The sequence below is a fragment of the Podarcis gaigeae genome, assembly GCF_964106915.1.
Source record: "Podarcis gaigeae genome assembly, chromosome: 12".
Taxonomy (NCBI): domain Eukaryota; kingdom Metazoa; phylum Chordata; class Lepidosauria; order Squamata; family Lacertidae; genus Podarcis; species Podarcis gaigeae.
This window is the reverse complement of record NC_139688.1, coordinates 57,013,053-57,038,483: the sequence shown is the minus strand read 5'-3', so window position 1 is coordinate 57,038,483 and position 25,431 is coordinate 57,013,053. Positions and strand designations below refer to the sequence as shown.

The window sequence follows — 25,431 nt, the reverse complement described above, 5'->3', positions numbered from 1 at the left end:
TGAAACCAATATTCCTGAAAGGCTACGTTTTCTTTAGCTATTATCCAGCTGTTTAAAACACACAGTTTACTCACAGCATGCCAGAATGTACCATTCAATACACTTCTGGTCCACAAGATGTATTTCATTTCCTTCTTTCATTTAAAATACATAATTCTTTAAGTTTACACTGAATTAAACTCAAATCAAATTTTCCTAAAGTGGAATTATAATGGCTAACCAAAGGTGAAGAAACATGATCTCTTTTTTAAAGAGCGACAAACAAAAACGTGGGGGACAACGACACTCCTCTTCTAAATACTGTATTTAAGAAAAGTTTACTCTGGACAAGAGTGTTCAGAGACACCGCAAGGAAAATCTGGAACACTGCCTGTACCCTCCAGATTTAACGCAGTAATTTGTAATAAAACCAAAGCAACTAACCCAGGTGATGACTTTTTTCTGGACAACATGGTAGCACAACAATGAAACATCCAAGAGACAAAAGGTAGCAAGAGCAGGCTGGGGGGGTGTCCCACAGATGCCTACGGGGCTGTTTGAGAACTGGCCCAGAGCGTGCGGCTTGCAGGTGGCAGCTGTGCAGCTGCACAGAGACATTCCCCCCCTCCAAGATCAAACTTTTGCCAGCCACCAAGCTGGGCAGGGAGGCAACGTGGGCAAAGTGGCTGTGCAGAAAGTGGTCCCTATCTCCTCTCGCCTCCCATCTCTCGCCTCCTGTGACACCAGACAGTGCGGAGGCAAGAGCCACCCAAAGATGCAAGACCTAGGCAGACTTACCGAAGAGCTTGCTGGGAGCGTCCTCGTTGTCATTTGATTCCACAGGCGCAAGCAGGGACTCATTCAGCTCGTTGTCTGAAGCAGCTGCCTTGTCCTCACCTCTCAACTCTGCATTCATTTCACTCCGCAGTGACAGCAAGGGCTTACTGACTTGTCCAGCTATCATTGGATCCTAGGATGTGGGGGGAAAAGAGTGAGGGGGGGAGGGAAGTGGCAGCTTTGGTGCGCGTATTCCTATCTCTCACTCCCTCTCTCCCCTTTTTCTCTCTTGTGCACACACACACACACACACACACACTCCTTCTCTTATCTCCGGCTGCTCCTGCTGTTATTGCTGGCTGCAGTCAAGTGAAGAGCTATTACAGATCCAATGAGTTTTCCATTACTCCCCACCCTATTAAAGCTCAACTAGCATGTGAGAGATTCCGGATGCTTGGGAGAGAAAACTTCAGGGGAAGCGACAGAAGCAGCGCAGCTTTAATTGTGGGACGTGCTTCTTTTGTGTGCATGTTTTTACACCTCGCTCTTTTACTTTAATGCGGTAAGAAAGGGGTGATGGTCCGGCAGCGCTTTTTTCTTTTCCTTTTTTAAGGCTGCAAATGTCCTAGAGCTCTCTCTCTCTCTCTCTCTCTCTCTCTCAAAAGGAAAAGCTTTCTCACTCCAATAGCAATCAAATCAGAAGCAAAACAGCAACGCTCACAATATTAAAACTGTTTCCACAACACTGCAAAGTAATAATTCAAATGGCAGAAGTATTTCATATAATCAAAAAACAATCAAGGAAAGGTTTACTTTTGCCTTTGGGTTATTAGGCTCTGAAAGTCCATAATCTCACACTTAAGGAAAAAGATAGATATATATACAGGCAGGCAGACAAATAAAAGAAACATATATATTCACATTTGAAAAAGAGAAAACTAGCAAAGGATACTTACTAAATTTTTGCAATCATGCTGGTGTTTGGGACATTATAATTCCATAACGCATCTACGCAATATATATGTATAGTTTTCAAATGTTTCCTGATTATCTGAATCTATTTGATCTTCTCATTCAGAGGAATGGAGGGGGAGGGAGTTCAGTTATGATTTCCAAAACAATCTAGCATTCTTCAGTTTTGCCAATAAATAGCAGAAACTGGGGTGGGGGTGGGGATGGAGAGCCGAAAAGAAACAAGTGACCTTGTTGTGCGATCTCCCAACTATTTATTGCTAAGTTCATGCCTAAATGGTTCTTATGCAGAGAACAGGTGACCAGCGCAGAAATAGGTTGGTTAGCATGTTCCCTCTGCCCCATCCGCACATTGGTCGATGTGGTTGCCTATGGTTTTTTTTAATGTATTCATGTCTGAAAAGTGAATTTGATATGACACATGATAATCTATGAAAATGTTAATCAATACAAATAGTTTAAGCTGTCATCAAATGCACTTCTTTAGTCAATACTCATATCGCCGAAAACAATGTCACTGTCACCAGGGTTTAATTTGCACAGCACTTAAATATTGGACTCTGTGCATCAATGCACTCTTCTTCAAATACTGTAGGTAAACACATTTTCTCCCTATTTAAGGCTGAAGCACTCAGCGCGCATTTAGTTCAAGCCGAACCCTCCCTTTTGAATACCTTGATAGGTCCACTGGAGGGCAAAATTAATACTTAATTGAATCTCACAGTCATCAAAATAATCAATACTTTTTTATTATTTATTCTTTACAGTCTGTTGACTGTTTCAAACCTCAGAGGGAATGGGGTGGGGGGGGGGAAAGGATTCATGGCTTTGAAACACTGTCATTTAACAAGGTAATTTTCAGTGGGACATTAGGGGTTGTGAAACATATAATAAAACAAAAATGGTGGCTTATAATAGGAAGAAAGAAAAGAATTATATTTCTGCCATCTAACAAAACAGGATAAATAAAAAAAGAAGCAGCAACTGCAGGGAGAGGAAGGAGGGGAGGAGGGAGCGAGGGAGGGAGGGAGACTGGCTTTTGAAGGGTTTTATCATATCAAGAGCAGAGCTGAGCTTTCATAATGCTGACATTTCTCATCCTGACAATCCTAAACAAGTGGAAAGGATGAGATCGGAGATATCATCTTTCATCACATTCCCCAGCTTAAGAACCAACATGACAGCTTCTCTCCCCTTTACACTGTTAATTACTAAATAAAATACTACTCTCTGTCAGCATTAGATTATTGCAGATAGGAACCAATAACATTACTCCATTGTTGTTGATGTTATTGTTTGGCTGGTGGTGTTTTATTTTTTAAAAGTCCAGCGATACTTACCTTCAGCTTTTCAGAAAATAAATTGGGCTGTTTTCATCCTGCCTGGAATGTAATTAAAGCTGCAATCCTGAATCCGCTTACATGGGAGTAAGCCACATTGAATTCAATAGGGCTTCCTTCTGAGTAGGCATAGTAAGAATTGCACCCTTAATCAGCGATGCCAATTTGCCTACTAGTATTTGTGATGCATTAATTAGTGTGAATGGGGCAGACATTTTAATGAACTTTGGGGTGCGTAGAGTCAGGCATTCGTGGGCTTTAATTGATTTTTATTTTCATAATGCATTTTTATAGCATCTACTCAAGTGTACGCTGCTGTCAAACAGTCCGGTTTTCAAATAATTTGCATCTAAGGTGATCTCCAAGGAAAAGACCACATCCATATTCTTACTCTATTTTGCCCTTAAAACAAACCTTGAGGCTAGGTAAACCTGAGATAGAACAACATACCCAAGCCATCTAAGCCACCTAGATGGAGTGCCCAAACCCAGGTCTCCCTTGCCCAAGGCCAAAAATGCTATCCATTAGAAATATTTGGGTGCTAACCGGATGGAGTCCAGTTCTGGCCTTGCCTTGGAAATGCTGGTTACCCTCCGATCCCTTTGAAACCTTTCATGGACCTGCAGATCTGAGGGCATCTCTCCTGATGGGAAGGGCTTGTTGCAAAACCTTTCAACCAGGAAATGAGAACTAGTTCTCATAAGCAGCAAATATGTTGGCAATATACCACTTTCTGGGCAGACAGCAGGCGAGCACAGAAATCTGGCAGGAATGAAGCTCGTCTAGAAACCACCTCCCCAGGTGCTAGTTTTCAGAGAATATTTTGCGTGGAGGAGGAACTCCGTCATGTGGGTTCCCTTGTCCAGACATCACCTCATTTGCCACTTGTGGGAATGAGACCTCAGAGTGAGGTTTGTTTATTTGTTTTTTAAAGCTCTCTCTTGTTTTTATTGTTGCCATCTACAATTTTAACTGTGATTTTTTAAATGGTTTTGGATACCCTGGACAAGGGACACGGTAGCTTATAAATGCATAAACAAACAGATTTTTTTGTTGGAATCTGTCTGGATCTGTCTGGATCTGTCTGTTCCTAATGTTTAGGAAGTTCTTCCTAAACATTAGGAAGAACTTCCTGACAGTAAGAGCTGTTCGACAGTGGAATTTGCTGCCCAGGAGTGTGGTGGAGTCTCCTTCTTTGGAGGTCTTTAAGCAGAGGCTTGACAACCATATGTCAGGAGTGCTCTGATGGTGTTTCCTGCTTGGCAGGGGGTTGGACTTGATGGCCCTTGTGGTCTCTTCCAACTCTATGATTCTATGATTCTATGGATAAAGTAAAACTGCATAGTGACCTCTCTGGGGGACAAGCCTGGGCAGTGTATATGGAGGTCCTGGGCTGCCCAGTCAACAAGACACCCACCCACCCACCCACCCGCCTTGCTGATGTCGTCCAAAGGAAAGCAGAGCAAAAATGCAGGAGTTGCTGGAAGAGGCATACAAGGAGCCATCCAACCATCTTAGGGCCTCTACTCCAGATTTGAGTAGCATTTACAGTGGTACCTCGGGTTACAGATGCTTCAGGTTACAGACTCCGCTAACCCAGAAATAGTACCTCGGGTTAAGAACTTTGCTTCAGGATGAGAACAGAAATTGTGCGGCGGCAGCAGGAGGCCCCATTAGCTAAAGTGGTACCTCAGGTTAAGAACAGTTTCAGGTTAAGAACAGACCTCCAGAATGAATTAAGTTCTTAACCCGAGGTACCACTGTACTCTTTAGATGTTACTTCTCCTGAAGATGTTCCGCAAGGCAGTCAGTACAGATTTTTCCTCAGGGTTTACTCCCAACGCCTTTCTCTCACAAATGAGTACAGTGGTACCTCAGGTTAAGAACTGTTAACCGCTGTCGCCGTGCAATTTCTGTTCTCATACTGAAGCAAAGTTCTTAACCCGAGGTACTATTTCTGGGTTTGCAGAGTCTGTAACTTGAAGTTTCTGTAACCTGAAGCGTCTGTAACCCGAGGTACTACTGTATAGATACATCTTCAAAAATGGTACCATGTATGTACCTTGTGCTTTTTTCACAGAAGAATTTCCAAGGGAAACTTTGTCAAAATGCATGGAAGCATTTATCCTGCCTCTGATACCAAAGAAGGCAGATCAGATGCAAGGGGTTGGCCACACAAAGCAGCTGGGAGGTGAGGAAAGAAGGCCACTAGGAATGGCTAACCTGTGGCCCCCTCAGTGTCAATGGACTACAACTCCCAGCATTCCTCTCAGTTTTGCTGTCTGGGGCTGATAAGAGTTGGAAGCCAACAGCATCTGTAGGGACACAGGTTAGCAACTCCTGCTATGCACACTTACATAGGAGCAGACTTGCATAGGATTGCGCTATAAGACTGTCTCTGCCAAGTGTCTAAGCAGAACAGTTTCAGGCTGATATATATTTGTAAATACTGAGGGGTTTTTTTTAAAAAAAAAATATATTAAACAGCCCTATCATAAAACAATTAAAAAAGAAACGCCCCCCTAGTGTTACTATGACCAAACACAAGCTATCAAACAACTTAGTGCTGTCAGTTAGGATGAAATTTATGACAATTACACACAGTCAGTTTATTATCACACATTATTAGCATGCATTAAGTGAACATACGGCTTCTGCCTGACCCCAGGACGCCCCCAGAGGTACAAAGCTCATTGAAATAAATGAGATTTATGTTAGCACAGTATTTGAAGAGGAGACAATCATTCATTAGGAAGACTGGGAAAGGGCAAGAACCTGCACAGAGACACAGATTTTAAAATAAATAAATAAGCGATCAAGGCTATCAAAGAGCTGAGTTATTTTCCTTGCGGTGACTTGCCCCCAATACTTGGCAATGCCCTTTCATAGCAAAGAGGCTGCAACATTTGCAAGTCCCCGTCTGATATTCATACTGTGTGTGAAATTGTGATGGAAGTCCTGCTGTGCTTATTGTTTTATTGGGGCTCCATATTAACCAATGGAGACATGTTTCTTGAATTTGTCTTTTTCACAGTTACTGTGCACAGATTCTAACAATGCCATAGCTAGTTAGCCCCTCATTACTTGACCTCATCAGAAACCTTGTCTGGGAGAGTCAAGAGCAGGAGGAAAGAGTGGGTGATAGAGACAGAGAATGGGGGAGTTGCTGGGCGACAGGAAATTGGGGGGGGGGATATTAGCCTGGGCTTAGTTTCTTAGACCAAACACTCTTTTCAAAAGGGTGACTCTTCTGGTGTTTTGCAGTTTGGGACCCCCTTGCAGTTTCATGGTTATTGTTTGTTTAGCTGGTTAAGGTAAAGGTAAAGGTACCCCTGCCCGTACGGGCCAGTCTTGACAGACTCTGGGGTTGTGCGCCCATCTCACTTAAGAGGCCAGGGGCCAGCGCTGTCCGAAGACACTTCCGGGTCACGTGGCCAGCGTGACATCGCTGCTCTGGCAAGCCAGAGCTGCACATGGAAACGCCGTTTACCTTCCCGCTAGAAAGCGGTCCCTATTTATCTACTTGCACCTGAGGGTGCTTTCGAACTGCTAGGTTGGCAGGCGCTGGGACCGAGCAGCGGGAGCGCACCCCGCCGCGGGGATTCGAACCGCCGACCTTTTGATCGGCAAGCCCTAGGCGCTGAGGCTTTTACCCACAGAGCCACCCACGTCCCCGTTTAGCTGGTTAAAAGTCACTTATTACTTCTTCCAATTACCTGTCTCAGGACCAAACTACACTGTGACATTAAATGTCTTTGCACTGAATACATTGGTTTTTTTAAAAAGCAAATTGTGTCAGCTGATGGTGCTGATAATTAAGAGGATGAGAGAGGAATGGAGAGGGAAGTTAACCCTTTCCTACCCTGCTGCATTTCAAGAGAAAGTCCATCTTTTGATTTACTTTCCTCCTTATGCAAAGACTGCTTCTGGCTCCACAAGTGGCCCAGAGACTGTCTGGGGAATTAAAGACGCACAGCATGACTTTCAGGGGCTTCACTCTGGCAGTGGCATGCCCACTGTGAATTTAAAGCACACCTGAAGAAACTGTCAGTGTGGCTGTGGGGTCTCAGACCTGTGCCTGACACTCTGGCTGAAGAGGTGTCACTGCCTTAATCCCTTGATCGGATACTGATCCAAAATTTGTACGGCCACTTCCGATTCAGATGTTAACAGAGAAACACAGTTGGGTGCCATCGCCACTTCTAACAGCTTCATAAGGATTTTGAACAGCACCCTCATGCCTCACCTGTCAAGGCTTTGGCCTCACAGTGAAATGGTGAAATGCAGGAACCTATGGACATAGTCGCTTCTGAGTGTGCTCTCCAGTGCTGTGAAGTCTGCAGTTCCTCCTGGTATTTTAGGGAGCTGTATGTGGTGCAGCAGGCTGGACGACATCTATTCTAGAGAACATGGGTGGTGTAGAACTGGCTCCCAGGCTGGCCGAACACAGGTCAGGGCTCTTCAGCCCCTTGCTGTTTATGCCATGGGATGCCATGGGGAACAATTTTGTCCCCAGTGCTATCCAACAGCTATATGAAGCTAGTAGGAACAGTCATTAAGAGTTTGGGGTGATACCCAAACTCTATTTCTCTATTATAGCTGAGTTAGGAGAAGGCCTGGAATGCTGCCTGGATGCAGTGGTGGACTAGACAAGCATCAATAATTCACAAGGCCCCAAATAACTTAGGCCCAAAGTAACCTAAGGATAGCCTGGTGACATATTACATGTTGATCACTAAGCTCCTGGGATGGGGCACTTCTAGTGGTTCCATGCCTTCACTAGGGACTGAGCCTTTACTCTGGCAGGCAATGCCCTGTAGAACTACCTGCCAATGGAGGTTCAGCAGGAACTATCTATGCCTTCATTCACACGTCATCTGAAAGCTACCAGTTAGACTGGCCTTCACAATATGAACTTCTCTTTTGAACCAACCAGTATCTACTGATGTTTTATTGATGTTTTTAATTATGGGTGTCTATTGACTAATCTGATAGAATCACAGAATTGTCATCTAGTCCTAACCCCGCCCCCCCCATATATAGTAAGCTGCCTTGATATACTTGATTGCATCTACAACAGTGAAGCTAGGGGCGGGTGGCGCTGTGGTCTGAACCACTGAGCCTCTTGGGCTTGCTGATCAGAAGACTGGCGGTACGAATCCACTCAACAGTGGTGAGCTCCCATTGCTCTGTCCAAGCTCCTGCCAACCTAGCAGTTCGAAAGCACACCAGTGCAAGTAGATAAATAGGTACTGCTGCAGCAGGAAGGTAAATGGCATTTCCACGTGCTCTGATTTCCGTCACGGTGTTCCATTGCACCAGAAATGGGTTAGTCATGCTGGCCACATGACCCGGAAAGCTGTCTGTGGACAAATGCCGGCTCCATCGGCCTGAAAGTGAGATGAGCACTGCACCCCATAGTCACCCCATAGTCTAGGGGTCCTTTACCTTTACCACAGTGAAACCACATGCCTTCATCGGCTCCAGCTGCAACAAAACACACATTTCCTGCATTGGTGTCTACAGCCACAACAGGTGCTATAACTCTCCATCGATTTGACGTTATCCCTGATGGCGCACTCTTCTATTGTCCTCTCGAGACAAACGGATGTCAACAATTTTTTAAAAATAATGAATAAATAAACTTCCATGGGGCTGAGTTGTAATCACTCCACAAATGCCATTTTCTAAAATGAACCTTAGCAAGAGTGGAGCCACTGCAAGACATTGCTTCCAACTGCCAACTGACAGAGTTGCTCTAAGAGGATACCATGGTCAGTGGTATAAATGGCACTGTCAAATAGTGCAAGAACTACAGAGCTGCACTCTTCCATCCCTCTGTTGACTAAAACTGATTCAAGTCTTAACCCAGAATGCTATGAGTCTACATAATCAGTTTCCTCCAGGTGGGTCTGGAGCTCCACCACCCCTTAAGCACTTTCCCCAGAAACACAATATTTTTGAGTGGGCTGCAATACTAGCGCTTGGAGAGGGGCAAAACCAGCTTGTTAAACACTATTCCTATCCTGGTCACAGTCCTAATCAGCTCCCATTGGGGTGACATTGTTTAAAAAATTATTTTCCTGACTGTGAATCTATCCAGTCAAGGGACACCTCATCAACATGATGACATCCCACCACCATGCAGCCGGCTATGGGGTGGAAATCATGGAACCAATCCAAGAGCGAGAGCTGGAAGAACTGTCCTTAATCTGAAAGGGTTCACACTCCTGCCCCAGTTCCCTTGGTGAAAAGTTTGGCAACAGGCAGCTTGCAAAAACTTTCACAAAAAGCACTCACTTTCCCCCTTAGCCTTAGATGAAATGTCCAAAAATCATCAGGGGTCCATGGAACTCACCAAAGCTGAAATTTGCAAGAACAACTTTAAGCATCACTGCAGAAATAATTACAGGTGTTTATTCTCTCTGTTTCAATGTATGAAAGAGCTTGCAGAGCTTGTTTGAGATATTACAAAACTCTTACATAAAAGCCACATTGCTGGAATTAACCTGCATCCTACATGTAGATCACCATGTGCACTGATGGCACCCATGACAATTTTTTTTGTTATTGTTTGACATTAAGCATATATGTCATGGAACCTGAAGACAGAACACGTTGATGAGGAATCACAATCTGCAACGAAGCTCATGTTATTTATTTCCAACAAAAAAGTGAGCATTTTCTCATCTTTGGAGTAGCTTTCCTGCAGATTGCACCAGTTAACTTGTGTTGCAATCCTACCCACTTACTTGGGAGTAAGTCCCATTGAATTCAATAGGATTTACCTCTGAGTAGATTGGTTTGGATTATTATTATGTGATTGGATTATCTTGGACATAGGGGTGCAGAAATAGGGGAAGAAAGAGGGTTATGCACAAGGATTGTGGGAATAGATTGAACTAACTGGGATTTATTGTCTACAGTTTGAGATGCTGGAATTTGGAGTATTTGGTGATGGCTGGAGGGAAGAGAAGTTGAGGATACCTGAATAGTCGTGATGGTGTAGCATTGAAATCATGTAATAGATGGAAATATTGGAAATGGTGTGGTTTCTGTGCACATGGGAGCTTGAAGGAGTTAGATACAGAAATTAATTAAAATGACAAAGTTTAAATTCCAAACACCTATAAGATTTAAACAGCAACATGGGGAAAGCAGCCAGCTATCACATAAACCATATGAATCCATAGGTGCATCTAGAGTGTGGCTTGAAAGTCTGGGAACAGTATCAAAATTGAAAACTGGTTTTCATTAGACGAGAACATAAACCTTTTTTAAAAAGAGACAAAGAGACTCAATTTGTATATGATAATACTAAGCTGCAAAACTGGCTCTTCGAAGCCTTTGAACTAGTGGTGAGTTCTACAACATACTCATTAATCACTCCTTTAATTGAGCACCACCTAAAAGCTGACCATATTTGGTAGTGAAAAGAGCCAATTTCATGATTAAGCACATAAACAAATAAAAGGCCCCACCATTTAACAAATATGTTACTATTTGTGGTTCTTTCTTTCCTCAGCAAAACTCACGAGAAAGTTGTCTCTTCACTCACTTCTCATGGCACCTGATGACTTTTATCCTGGTGTTTCTGAGTATAAGAGGAACAAAACTGCTGATGTTTGAAGTTTTTTAAAAAACTTTTATCTTGAGCCAATCTCCATCCATCAACCATATTCTCCTTCTGTAGCATCTTATGCCAGAATCTGGTGTCTCCAACATTTTTCTTTTTCCAAACACCCCCTTTATGGTTCTGTTGAGGGATTTATTTCATCCTATTCCCGTAACTATGAATTAGTACTTCTCTGAAACTGTCCAGAGAAATCCATCCCTACTTCTGTCCTTCTGATCTTCTGAAATGGATTCTGACTGGAAGATTGGATCCCTCGTGACATTTGTCATGTATATTGCATTACATGTATGCATATTTACTTTAATATCAACTACTGAGTAGCAGCTCCAACACTGACCTCCAAGGAAGACGTTTCAGAAAGTTCAGACACTCCAACAGACACAGTAGCTCCATCTGAAAAGGACTCCCATGTAGGGGGTGACTGCTGAAACAATGACCTGAATGAGCAGCTTGAGACCTCTGCAAAGACCTCTTCTCAACTGCCCATGACTTCATGCTCTTCTGTAATTCATTGCCTACTATAATCAGCACTTCTTGTGGACCACCCTGAGATCTTTCGATGAATCAAATAAATAAAAATAAAATAAAATATAAGCTACAAAGCACCACAGACTTATGCCCTTTGCACTGATGGCTTGGCACAGTCATCAGGGCCCACCCCTGGATTTCAGCTATGCTCTGTGGAGCAAGTTGTTGGCTTCTTCTTTGAGCTACCTAAGACCTGGTAGAGCCTCTGATTGACCTAAAGCTCTTTCTCTCCCGGTGCTTTCCCCCTTTAGTCTGCCCCCCAATATGTGTCCTTGCTCCAACTTGCCTTTCATCTGCCCACATACACCTCCAAGTCTCAGTGGACCATGTGCAGCACGAACTGGACACAAGTGGAGACCAGGTCATTAGGGTGAATGGGAAACAAGCCTCAGGTGGCCCTCAGGCAGCCCTCAGGCAGCCCCTATCTCCCTGCTTTACTAACAACCAGTCCAAGAGGTTACCCTGCCCATAAGCTTCCTTCCTTCTTAGTGTTGCCCTAGAAGAACTCAGCAGGGAAAAGGATGCGTACAAAACTATAATTAGTTGTCTCTGGCCCCTTCTACTGTTGGTCTTCCTGTCTTCCATCAGTCCCAAAGGGCATCGAGTGCAACATGAGATGCCGTAGTTACAAATAAGATTTATAAAGAAGATGAAGGAGAAAAAAGATATTGTGAGGACAGAACATAGGAGAACTATGAAACAGTATACCAGATTTTCAGGGTTGTTCATGCCATCGCATTAATGAATGCTTTGAGGATGTCATCTGCCTTCTACCACTGCTGCCACAATCCCAACTAGCACCAATATTTTTGTACACAACCTTCTTGCCTCGTTTGGATGTCATAATATCAGCTTAAGACCAAGACAATATACAGACATAGTTCAATGGTCGCCATCCCCCCCAGCCCCGAAGAACACCTAACATTTATACAAGTTTTTCTTCAGTACTTTAATATCCTCCCCATTCTTCACACCCCATTTCTAAGGTGTAGAATCTTGGAAACAGAACTTTTAATATTTCTTCCTCAACATTTTACCACTTTATGGTGTCAGCTGCTGTGACTGCTTTCGGTATTATTATGATCTTTTCTCTGAGGAATTAATACTTACTTTCATCACATCCCACTTTGATTACCTGCACACAGAAGATGTTTAGGGCCTTCTAAAACCACCTGTTTCTAACCTCAAGGGGATTTCTAACTCTACTGCCAAGTTAATTCCTCTTACTGGGGAAGAGGTGTATTATCCTTGCTTCTCCCATTCAATTCCTTGTCAGCATCACCAGCTTTTTACTGCTCTTGGCATTTAAAGTATACTAGCATCTTCTACAGACACTCACAAATCTCATTGGGCTGAGTCACATTCTGCCTTCCAATGCCACTTTAAGAACTTCCACTTATATTCATCTTAGTATTTATATTCTCTCTTCTTCTGTCAATACTAGAAACACTACCTGACAAAATCATACCACTGCTGATTTTTTAGTAGCATTGTAAAGAATTGCCCATATACATCTCTGCTTTTTTAAAAAAGAAGAGAACTATGTAGAACTCTTGTCGCCTGTCTAGAACTTATAAGAATAGGTTGTGTTAAATATGAAAATATGTGCTTGGGTCCTACTAATGGCATCCAAATGTATTTATTTATTAACAGTATGCAGTGTATGTGGCCTAATAACTAAGTTCTTTGAGTATCTTGCAATAACACAATTGTAAATCCATGGTGCTTAAGGAACCCTTCCCCATTGCTTGTTTCAAGAACTTGAGTTGAAAGTAACAACAAGAACTTGACAATAATTATTGTGTGGTTTGAAGTTTATATCCAACAGACCTTTGCGATCACTAATACTTCAGCAATATTGTTGTTCACAATAAAAACATTCACAATTCCAAAATGTTAAGTACTAAGTAGGCTACTAAGTGGGATGCGGGTGGCACTGTGGTCTAAACCACTGAGCCTAGGGCTTGCCGATCGGAAGGTCGGCGGTTCAAATCCCCGCGACGGGGTGAGCTCCCGTTGCTCGGTCCCAGCTCCTGCCCACCTAGCAGTTCAAAAGCATGTCAAAGTGCAAGTAGATAAATAGGTACCACTCTGGCGGGAAGGTAAACGGTGTTTCTGTGCGCTGCTCTGGTTTCACCAGAAGTGGATTAGTCATGCTGGCCACATTATGCAGAAAAACTTTCTGCTGACAAACGTCGTATCCCTTGGCCAGTTAAGCCGCAACCCCAGAGTCGTTCATGACTGGATTTAACATTCAGGGGTCCTTTACCTTTAGGCTACTAAGTACTCAGCCTTTCCCCCACCAATCATCTGTCAGTGCCCCATATAACGGCTGACTTCACCTACTGCTCTCCAATCTCTAGTTGATGCAGGACCTGAGATAGTCAAAAAGCATAGCTTCCCAACTTTAGGGAATATGACATATAGCTGGGTATCATCAATAAACCTACAGCATTATATCTGAAAGCAATTTCTGAGAGGTCTCACGTAAACATTGAGGAATGGACACCTGCCCAAAGATTGGGACCTTTAATATGAATGTTCATCACTTGCCAGCAACCAAATTCCTCAGTCTTCTCAGAAGTAACTTCAAAACCACTTTAATTCCTCAACCACCCAACTTATTATTATATTTATATTCCACCTTTTCTCTAAGGAGCTCAAGGTGGCGAACACACTTCTCCCCTTCTCCATTTTATCCTTACCACTCTGAGAGGTATGCTAGGCAGAGAGAGACTGTGACTGGTCCAAGGGGAGCTTCCTAGCTGAGGGGGGATTCAAAATCTGACCTCCCATGTCCTAGTCCAACACTCTAACCACTAGGCCACACTGTCCCTCAATATCTTAAAGAGACAATATGCTACGTTCAGTAGATTGAATATAATCAGGATAGCACTTCTCCCCTTACCCTTGGCTGGGATAAAATTATCCACCACAGACAAAAAGGTCAGTTTCTGTGTCTTATCAATCTCAATAACTCAACCGCAAAAAGTCAAAGATATTAGTGAATCAACCACTACTGCTTGTTTACTGGTTCATTCATATACACAGACACCTCACTCCTAGTTACAGGACAACACGCTCTCAGCCAAGCTCACTACTGTACATTGACTGCAATGATAATTTTTTCTTTACATGTGCATGGCTTGACCTTTTATGTATGTCTGTATTGGGTCATTGTTGGAGTGGCAATCCTTCCCTTTCAGACCCCTTCTTCTCTCAAACTAGACGGCCCATTAGCCTGACTCTCTTTATCCAGTTATTTAAATAGGTTGTACAGCATTGCCACAAGGACCTAAACCTTCTCTAGATGTTCTACATCAGTATGTGTGAGTACAGGATGGTTCTCACTTGAGAAGCTCGCCCTACAATCACTGGCGGAGGAAGAGGAGTGCAGGGGGAACACATCGCCCCCAGAAGAGCGATCCTGGTGGGGTGCCATTGCGGCTGCTCCCCACATGCAGGCGGCATGCCATGCCCCCAGGATGTGCGCCATCTGCTCTCCACCCCGCCCCCTGGTGCCGGAGCATGAAGCTCCGCCACTGCCTACAATTCTTGGAGGGCAACAGAAATGGTGCCTGGAGATGGAGCTAGCACATTTATTCTCACTCACCCTTTGCATCTTTTATTTAACTCAGATGCAGAATGCCTGATGAGGGTTATGGACTTTCCTTCTCCCTTCAATCAGTTTGCTTCTCACCTTAATATGCAAGTACGTCTCAGCAACCTTTTGGTGTTTTAGGGCCATTTTTTGTCATTAAAAGGGCTTCTGCATGGCAATGTCTCTCTGCCGTTACAATTAAAAGTTTACTATATGAAGTAGCACATATAGTATTGGGGGTTATTACAAAAGCCAAGATGGCTTCGGGATTTCTTAGTGTATTCAAATAAAGTGCCTCCCCCCCCCCCAAGAATATTTCCAATATTTCCTAATTTTGAAGGGTGAAGGATTGGTTTTCTGGGGGGGGGGGGCATGTCTGCTATGTGTGCACCTTATAATTCATGTAACATGAGTATGGTAAGAAAGACAAATTCTATTTTTTTCAAGTTTAACTTTTGTTTTCTTGTCTTGCTTTATAAAAACCCACATAAACAATGCAGCCCAATTTTAATGGGGAAACCAATTGGTGACCTAATCGAAACAAAAATATGCAGCTTCCATTGTTATTCCCCCCCCCCCCACAAGCCTTTTCTTATTTACAAAAATGGATAAATTATAGTAATTGTTCAACTTCACCATTCAGGAGTAACTAGCACAAGTTGCCTTTGATGACATAAAGTGGACAATTCTTTTGATTTTCTGGAAACACTAAATCAATCCTGCCTTTGATGTCATATTTTGGTTTTAAATGAAGGTTGATCATATGTTCATTTTAACAAACTCGTTGTTTTCCCCATCGACATCAACAAAGCAGGATCTAACCTGAGTCTGAGTCTCTTATATGTGCATACTGAAGAAAAGCAATCAGGAACGATGGCTGTGATCTTCCTGCCAATAAAGCAAGTAGCAATGTTTTCACTGCGTTAAAAAAAGTGCAGGGTTGCACTTAATGGCATTTTGCTGGCTTTCTGTTGTTTTAATACAGGTTTCTATCAAGTCTCATAAAAGCAAACATCAGACATACAGATATTTGAGCATTCCATTGATAACTGAGCATACAAATATGCAGCCCACACTGTACACAGTAATAGCCTTTCATTCAAAACAGAGAAAGTTCCATCAGACACTTTTATCAAAAGAATGGATGTTTGTACTCTTTGGTTCACCATTGGCTCAGCCAGTAACTGGCTGCTAGGCATGGCTTAGAATTTTAGATCATTTGCATTGCATTCAGGACTCAACCATCTGCAAAATGGGCTGTGGAAAGCATGTCTAGTTTCATTCTCAGAAAGTAAAAAATGGAACCCCCTCACATATTCTCTTTCATACCAGCAGAAATCTGAGAACATCATTCACAACCAGCTTTAGCGCTGATGTCTTTTAATGGCTCCTTTCTCTTTTACTAGATTTCTTAAATCTCCAGATTTCCAGATTTTCTTAAAACAAACAAACACAAATAATAACACAAATCAGTTTTTTAATGCTCTGACATTTTCTGACATAGCTGTAGAACATTTACCTTACAGTGGAATCACATCAACAATAATGTCAAGGATTATATCATTTTAGCCCTGGATTAGTAGCCATAGGATTAGTAACTGGTATCCTGTTAGTAGTAGCAGAAGTAGCAGCAATATGTAGTTGCGGTAATGACTGATAATAGCCTACTGCTGCAGGTACTAAAATTTCCCTCTATAAACTGACATAAATATATGGCACTCAAAGGCCAGCACCTCTAGGATGGGATTCATAATGTTCTCATTGTGTCCCTTGACCTTTCATGGGAATTTACTAGCTCCACAAGATTCAGGAAGTGACAACCATAGTCTCGTGGGCATTTGAACAGTCCCCTCTTATTTATAGGTGTAAGGGTTTTGCTTGACAGAGTTAGAAAACTCTCTGCCTTTTACCTACAGTATCTTGCTTGAAGCCGTTTGCTACTGAGGCTAAAGCATATTAATAGGATCTGCCTGTTAGTTGTGAAATCAAGTTGAGTGGGCAATGGCATTCATTACACCATGTGTAAAGTTGATACCAAGCCTTTCGGTGAAAGATTGCAGATCAATAAATTATATTGTAGCCATTGACAACACTGTTTTATTGGCTTGGTTTCCAGTTTACCATATGGAAGGTGGAAGCCATATGGAACCATATGGAAGATTTGGAAGCCACTCTCCTTTAATCCTATGTACTTCTGTCCTCCAGTGAGGCCTAGCACATGGCTCTTTTCCACAGAGTCAGCAGCGCACCAGGGAGGACAGCACCAGTTCCATGGGGAAAATCCCACATGGAAGACCATGGTTGCAGACTTTTCAATATTACACCAATTGTTGGCATCCGTCTGTCAGGAATGAGCCAGCTCCCACGGAAGGTTTGCAGCCAGTTGCATCAAACTGAAACTGCCAGGAACAGAGAGGGTTAACTGCCAGGCAGGATGAGTATCAGCGAGTGCCAACTCCCCTGCCCCTTGGAATGCCAGCTGATAAGAGAATGGCTGAGGGCGAGCAGGAACTCAGCCAATTGCTCTACTGGCGCGAACAGAGAAGGAAGCACGGGAAGAGATTGTTGCTGAGCCAATCCCTCCTAAGGATAGGCTAAGGGGAGGGCTTTTAGACCGGAAACAAGACAAAAGGCGCAAAGTGAGAAGGTTCAATACCTTCTGTAACCAGAAGGGAAGCTCAGAAGGGTCATGATGATTGATGATGCTGGCGGCATGTTAGAGCCATCCAGAGAACTCTGTTTGTTTTTGCAATAAATCTTCCTTTTTAATTAACCACACTTGCTGTGTTATCAAATCAGAAACCAGGACTCCTGACACAGTCTATCACAAGAGTCAATGGAATGAAGTCAAACCACAGGAGAATCACAGCGCCTGCTATGGCTGCAGAGACCAGTAACTCATAACTGCTGCCTCCCGCAGTGTGTTTATGTATAAAGTTGTTGTTTATGTATTTTATTATGTGAATAATTCCTGTCTCGGTGACATCCATGCTGGCTTAGTCATATCCACTGAATGGAAGATGGCGGGATCCCCAAGGACATGTTGTACAGGGAGCTGACTTGAGGCACCAGGCCTGTTGGCAGACCAACTCTGTGTTACAAAGATGTCTGCAAAGGTGACATGAAGGCTGGCAGTATCAACCTCACCGTGTGAGAATCCCTTGCAGGTGACCACAGTGCTGGGAGACAGTCAGGTTTGTATCCACAGCAGTGACCAGAAGAAGAATGACCTCTCGGAGGAGCGCAGAGAGAATGAATTCCATGGTGTATCTGTAAAAGCAAAACCAGGAAACCAGAGGCCTTTCTCCTGGGCATGGTCGGCCAATTGGTGCCAAAGAAGGATAGAACTTTATGTACGCCACAACAGCAGCAAGAATACTCATCGCAAAGTATTGGAAGACACAAGATTTACCCACCTTGGAAGAATGGCAGATGAAAGTCATAGACTATATGGAACTGGCGGAAATGACTGGCAGAATCCGAGACCAGGGAGAAGAGTTGGTGGAAGAAGATTGGAAGAAATTCAAAGACTATTTGCAGAAACACTGTAAAATTAATGAAAGTTAAAATGATGTTGGACTGAAATGAAACGGTTTTAGTAACAAAGTTAAAAAGAATATGTAAAAATGGATTGATAATCAGATGAAAATACGAAGCTACAATATGTTAAGATATAGAGGTAAGATAAAAATAAAGAGGGAAAGGATTTGTTGAACTAATCATGTGAACTGGAATACAGAAAAGGGAGGTGTGAGGAGGTCAGGGAAATAAGTAAATGAAATATAAGACATGAAAAGATTGATTTGTTTTTAACTGTTTTCTATTTTCTATGTATTTTGTATTTCTCCTTTGTAATTCTGTACCTTTTTTACTTTTTATATTTTCTTTTTTCTTGCTCTGCAACTTTTAATTTTTGTTTGTAAAACTTTAATAAATATTATTTTTTTAAAAAAAATGTAAAAGCAAAACCAGATGCCTTCATCTGTCCCAGCTGTGTCTCTATGGCCACAGCAGGCGCTCTAACTCTCCAATGCTTTTTCTTCACCCCTGATGTTCCATTGTCTCCCGAGACAGATAGATGGCAAGAACAATGTGAATCATCTGACATGGTTTTATTGTACTCACTCTCTCACTCACTTTCTCTCAGTCTGTGTATTCTCTGTATCTATTGTAAACCACTTTCAGATATTTCAGATAGCAAGTGATCTACAAATGGAAATAATAAATATATAGATTAAAAAGCCAAGCCAGATGAAGGTGGTATCTGGAACTGTAGCCTTTAAAAAAAAAAAAAAAAATCATCAGCAAAGCAGGCCAAGTCCTGGTCAACACCGATTGTTTCTCTCACAAGGGAGCCTATACCTTCAGGGGTAGGAAGTCAATGGCCTTCCCCTTGTGGGGATGCATATGGGCCTTCAAGGTTCCAAACTTTCCAGGGAAAGTCATGTTGTAATATCTGAACATGGGAAAGATGTTTTAAATAATCGTGTCACAGTGGAGGAGTGGGGGAGCTTAAATGTGTGGCTGCCATTTCCCATGACATCCACACATGTGGTCTGAAGGCAGTTCTGCTTTTCCTATCTCATCTCCTCAAGTGCTCCAACAGAAAAGGAGTAATTTTTAATGTGAAAATAATACTGATGTCTTTTTTCAATATTTGAGACTGTATAATCTCTGAAAATAGTTCGGTATTTCTTTGCCTTTTGTTAAATCACTGAAATACCTTTACGTTGCTTCTTAAATGTGTTTTGTGTCCTTTAACATGTAATTTTCTTTTATGTCAATCAGTTTGGACTTTGCTATTACCTGCCACTTTAAGTACTTAAAAGAAATGAAGTATTTTTTCCCCTTTAATGTGGCACAAAAATTGAACTTGAACATTTTTGCAATTGTGGAAGATAACATGGTTGGCAGTATCGGTATAATTTGAAAAGAAACAAAAAGAGGACATCGGACAAGAAAGCCCCTACGTGAACGGAGCCCATGCTAGGGATAGGAAAAGGAAACTCTACTAATCTTTTCTTAACAAGATTGCATTATTTCATCTAAGATTAATTACCTATTGCGCCCAACTTTTCCTTGCACAGTTGGTTGGACAAGCTAGTTCAGTGTTTCCCAAAGTGGGCAATACCACCCCCTGGGGGGCAATGAAACAATCCGGGGGGGGCAGTAGTAGCCTCAGGTGCAATTGGGGGGGCATTGAATAAAAATAAGGGGGCACTGGAAGCATGAAGAAAGAGGAGAATTTTGAAAAACCATTTGTATATGTTTCATCTGTTGTGCAATGACGCTTACCAATGTACCATAAAGTCGTAGTGATTATTTTCCAAATAAACACACAAAAGGCAAATTATAGGATGCAGGTAGAAAAATAGATGCGCAAATTTGTTGCTGCATCTTTCTGTTTGTTTGCTTAAAGAAAGTAGATTTCCAGGGTGGGGGGGCGCCCAGTATTCCCCCCCCCCCCGGAAAAAAGAGCGGTAGGCCAAATAAATTTGGGAAACTCTGAGCTCGTTGCACTTTCATTAGCCATTCTGACTAACTTTTCACGTTTATTTAAATGGAGTCCAAGTTAGTGACTATGCTAGTAAAGGTAAAGGGACCCCTGACCATTAGGTCCAGTCGTAACCAACTCTGGGGTTGTGGCGCTCATCTCGCGTTACTGGCTGAGGGAGCCGGCGTACAGCTTCCAGGTCATGTGGCCAGCATGACTAAGCCGCTTCTGGCGAACCAGAGCAGCGCACGGAAACGCCGTTTACCTTCCCGCTGGAGCGGTACCTATTTATCTACTTGCACTTTGATGTGCTTTTGAACTGCTAGGTTGGCAGGAGCAGGGACCGAGCAACGGGAGCTCACCCCGTCGCGGGGATTCGAACCGCCAACCTTCTGATCGGCAAGTCCTAGGCTCTGTGGTTTAACCCACAGTGCCACGTTAGACATTATGACTAACTTTTCACATTTATTTAAATGGATTCCAAGTTAGTGACTACGCTAGTATGAACCTTCAAATATTGCACAGTATTTACTCAAACCTCTGCCACTGTTTAGAACCACCACTTGCTCCGTCAGTGCCCCTTCCTTCTTACGCCCATGCCATAGCATATTGCGCAACCGGCCTTCCCTTTTGCTACCCAACCCCACCGTGACTTCATGCAAATCCAGGATTGTGATGCAGCACTACAAATCCTCCAACCAGGGCTGCATGATGATATTTTCACATAGATGGCAGCGCTATTTTTTACTGTCAGCTGATTTTCCTTTCCCAAAGGGTTAGATCATTGCACCTTCCTCAAATTCTAGGGATGCAAAAAGCAGACGAGTGCTTAAAATGGTTCCTCAGAAACTACAGGGTTTTGTTGTTGTTTTTTTGTATAAGCTCTTCCATCATAAATAAGGGCCTCCATATAGCCTGCTGCCTGATCTACAGAACACTCTGGAGAGAGGGACTAAAGGCACATTTTGGATGAGAATTATCAATCAAAATCGTCCACAGTTAGAACTGCTGTTGGAACAGATCGATAAACACTACTTGTTGATCTACAGCAATGCAACCATGACATAATATATATCTTACATAAGTGAGGATGTGTTATGTATCCGTAGCTAGATGAACACGAATATACTAATTATATATTAATATAAAATATGGGCAGAATTTGACCTATAAAATCATCCTATTGACAGCTTACAATGAGGCGAAGTCACATATTATTGGAAAGTGGGTTTTGTTTTTTTGTTTTTGTAGAGCACCAATAAATATAAACCTTGAGATCAAATTAGGCTAAAACAAATGCCTCTCTCTCTGATGCACACACAATCCATGCGCATGGTGCTCCGAAAGCACTTCTTACCTCGATAGGCTTGCAATTTAGAAAACAGATACCAGAGAAATAGCAGAGGGAGGGAAATTGAGCAAGGGGAAAGAGAGGAAGAAAATTTGGCTCATTCAGTTATGCTAGGGAATGGCTATGAGGGGGTTATGTGAAAGAAAGTCTTCGTAGAAAATGCTTTGAGGAGGGAATTTAAGGAAGTAAGAGAGGTGTTCATGTATAAGAGGATAGCAAGCAAATACCAACCTGGTACTATTAAAGAAAAGGAGTTTGTGTTGCACACAAGTAAAACTACCTGGAAAAGATTTGGCAGTGTGATGATCTCTTGTTTGTAAGTGCCCACAGAAAGCCTTTAATTTATGTGTCTGGTATATTAATTCCAAGATTTCGTGAAGGAGAAAAATGGATAAGCCAACATTAAAATCTACATATGCTTTTAGCCAGTAATATGGTAATTAGAATTTCAGGGCCCAATACTGTGAAACTTGCTCATTTGAACAACTGATAAATTTTACTATTTGCATGCTTCATCTTGCATTAAATGTATTAATGTGTTCATTAAAGTGTACAGAAAATCATATACTTAAAACCAGTGTTTCTGTAGCAACCTAATCCACAAATGGCTTGAATTTCTTCTGCAACCCAGTCCATAAAGCTTGGGAAATAATGAAATGAAGGCTGCATTTCCTGAACAGTTAGGAGGTCGGTTATCACTGAACTCACTTGCAGTTTGTTTACGTATCATATTATTCAGAATCACTATTTGACACCCAAATATATTTGATATTAATTTTGAATTGATATTTGCCTTAAATAGTTGATTTTAATATTTGATATTTGTCCATTTTTTACCACGTCTTTGACAATCGGCATACAATTGTTTGTAACACCTGAAGGCACGATAGCAGACATGCAATATTTAGTATTTGCCTGCATTCAGTAGGTGCTATCTATGCAGTAGTAATTCGTGGGTGACTTGCAATGGAATTTTTATTGTATAGCACTCAGTAACTAAGATGCAAGGTATGTGATCTAATAGCAGGAAGGGTACAACCCTAAATCCAAATACTCTTGTCAAGTCTAGCTACTAGTATAAATGTGCTCCCCTTCCCTTTTATTCCAAATGGGCTTGTTACTTCACACACACACCCCAAACAGAAAGAAAACAAAAGGAAAACAGTCATGGCATTACATGACATCCAGTTTTTGTGGAACCAGGAACAGTGGACCAAGTGGGGGAGGGGCGGTAGTCACACAATAAGACGCAGGACAGCAGTACTGGGATTAAATCAGGCCACAATTTTTATTGATTAAAGGTGTTAGAAAGTTTGGGTGTAGGCGTCAGGTGTAGATCCTGAAATCAGCCAACTTCTGGGAATTAGATTCCTTCCCCGGTTGCTGTAAATAAGCAGATCAAACGAAAAGGAGTGTTCTTACCAGTTAGTTTCTTTAATAATCACAGCGAGAGACAAAGGAATGCCTATCTCTCTAGAGATGGCGTTGCTCCCAGTAAAGGTTCCCATTAATCTATGTCACTCCTACATCGGGTAATCTGAGCTTGTTGCTGCTGAGCTCTCTGTTCTATCACTCTCAAAGCCTGTCTAGTCTTAGGCGAAGAGGGATCATGAATGCTGTCCAAGGACACTGAATCTGCCAGCTGTCTATCTCCTGGTGTTTCCTATTCTAGCTGTTCCTCACCCAGTATTTCCCAGCTTTCCCCCTCTGGACTATGCCCCTCTGCAAACCACTGTTCTAAATCAATTCTGTCCTCCTGCCCCTGGGAAGGTTCAGGAAAAGGCGTGTGTGGCTCCCACCATTCCTCCTCAGTCCAGCCCCAGACACCAACCCAACTGCTGACTGATGGTTGAAAGGGATTGACCAAGGTTAAAGGTCACCCTATGGCATGCACCGTATCACCGGCAGGGGGCGCTAAAGCCTGTCAGCCCCTGAGCTGGGCATCTGCACATGTATCCCCCTCGCAAGCTCCCTTAAAGGGATACCCGAAAACAGTGGAGTAGGAGGGCCTCCACCCTGTGCCCACCTGGTCTAAGGATCCAACCCAATGCCTTATGCACAGCAAGTTGTGATGGTTGTTATGAGATAGTGAAAACCCACATTGCTCCCAAGCCATGCTCCCTCGCACACACACAACTGGCTGCTGAACCTTGCAAGCGTGTCACAGCAGATGGCATGGCAAGATGAGGAGGAAGCACTAAAGCTGTGAGGGGGAAGCTCTGACATGGCTATGACACAGCCTCTGCTCCCCATGATTCGGGGGCAGGAGACAAGCAGCTTGCTTAGTGTGATGGCCTGGGACTCAGGCTCGGACTCGGAACCAGAGGAGTCTCAGTCTGCACCAGATCCTTTGCCTCAGGCATCATCTGAACCAGGTCTGGGGCCTGGTCCTGAAGAGTCCCAGTCTGCACAGGTTCCCCTGCAACAAGCACCAGCTGGGGCGAGTCAGGGGCCTGAGCCTGCCCTGGCTCCAGATGCGGGGATTACCTCATTGCCTTCAGCTGGGCCATCACTTACAGCTGCTCTCTGCTGGGGTCAGGAGAGGCTGAGGCAGCCTCTGGGTCTAGTCACCCACCGACGTCTCCCGAGCTGCAGAGACTCAGGTCTGAGAGAAGCAGAGACCTGAGTACTCGCAGGAGGAGTGCTCGCCTTCAGGCGAAACAGGGAGGTGAGTCGCCGGGGAACCAGGACTGGCTGCTACCCCAACAAAGATGCTGTCGGACCCCGCCCCAGATTGCGGTACAAACATTGCTGTTTGCTAGATCCTGCCTGAGATTCTGTACCTGTCCTTGCTTGGTTTCCTGCCTTGACCCTGTCGGACTGACTCCTAGCAGAACCTTTGGATTCTGGTCCAGTCCTGGACCATGTTTCATGGGTTACCCCCGGGCCCAGCACACTTAGGTACTGAGTCTGTGGTGTACAACACATTTTTCAATTGTTCCATTGTGAATTTTAAATTGCCATTTACAAGATGGGGTTCCAAATCTGAGAGAAAATGATTTCCCAAGGCCGTGGAGTGAGTCTGTGGCAAAACATCGTAACATTAAACCTGTTTCTAACATTCCAGCATGATGAAGAACCAGAACATAGAATGCAGAAGCAGTCTGAACCTCAGTCGTTGGATTCAGTGGAGGGGTATGAGAGACAGGGTTTAGTTTCAGGCCCAGTGGTGTACATGTATGCATCTCTTTACTTTCTTCTATAAAGATGAAAATGCCTTTCAGACCCAAGCATGGGAAGAAAAGTGCTACAGTTTTGGACACTAAGGTGGACTGGTCAAAATCTGTCCTCCATTGTTGCATAAAGGGGTGTCATAACCCTGTCTGGCAACATACTTGCAATATACATCCTTCTGAACACATTATACACATCAGGGATTTTGCTTGCACTTAAATAAGTCCCAAAAGTCCACAATGAGAGGAGCTTGTGGCTCTCTGGGGAGGGAAAAGAGGGGCAGCAAGGGGAAAAATTGAGCAGGATGTATTTGGGACAAGAAGAGTACTCAAGAGTACATGTTCACCAGGAATGGGGGGGCAGGGTGTCTGAGTGTGTGTACAGTTGGATGGGGTCAAGAAAATGGGACCAGAAAGGGGTAGAAATTGCTAAGTAAACATGAGACTGAAGGTTTTTGAAAATGTGCTGGCTTCACCCCTTCCACAAAAACAAACAAAGATGGTGTCCTTCTAGTTGACAAAGACTGGTGGTGGTGGTGGCGGCAATGTGGAGAGGTGCAATCAATTAAATATATTGGGG

General features: G+C 43.1%; 1 protein-coding gene across 2 annotated transcripts in view; it reads right to left on the bottom strand.

The window, feature by feature from the left end:
* POU6F2 (POU class 6 homeobox 2) overlaps positions 1-25,431 on the bottom strand; it is a 305,787-nt gene that overhangs the window by 234,734 nt on the left and 45,622 nt on the right. For both annotated transcript variants that reach the window (XM_083706324.1, XM_083706325.1), the window contains exon 2: positions 778-949. In XM_083706324.1, the coding sequence (XP_083562450.1) occupies positions 778-949 (172 nt within the window). The remainder of the gene's footprint in view (positions 1-777; positions 950-25,431) is intronic.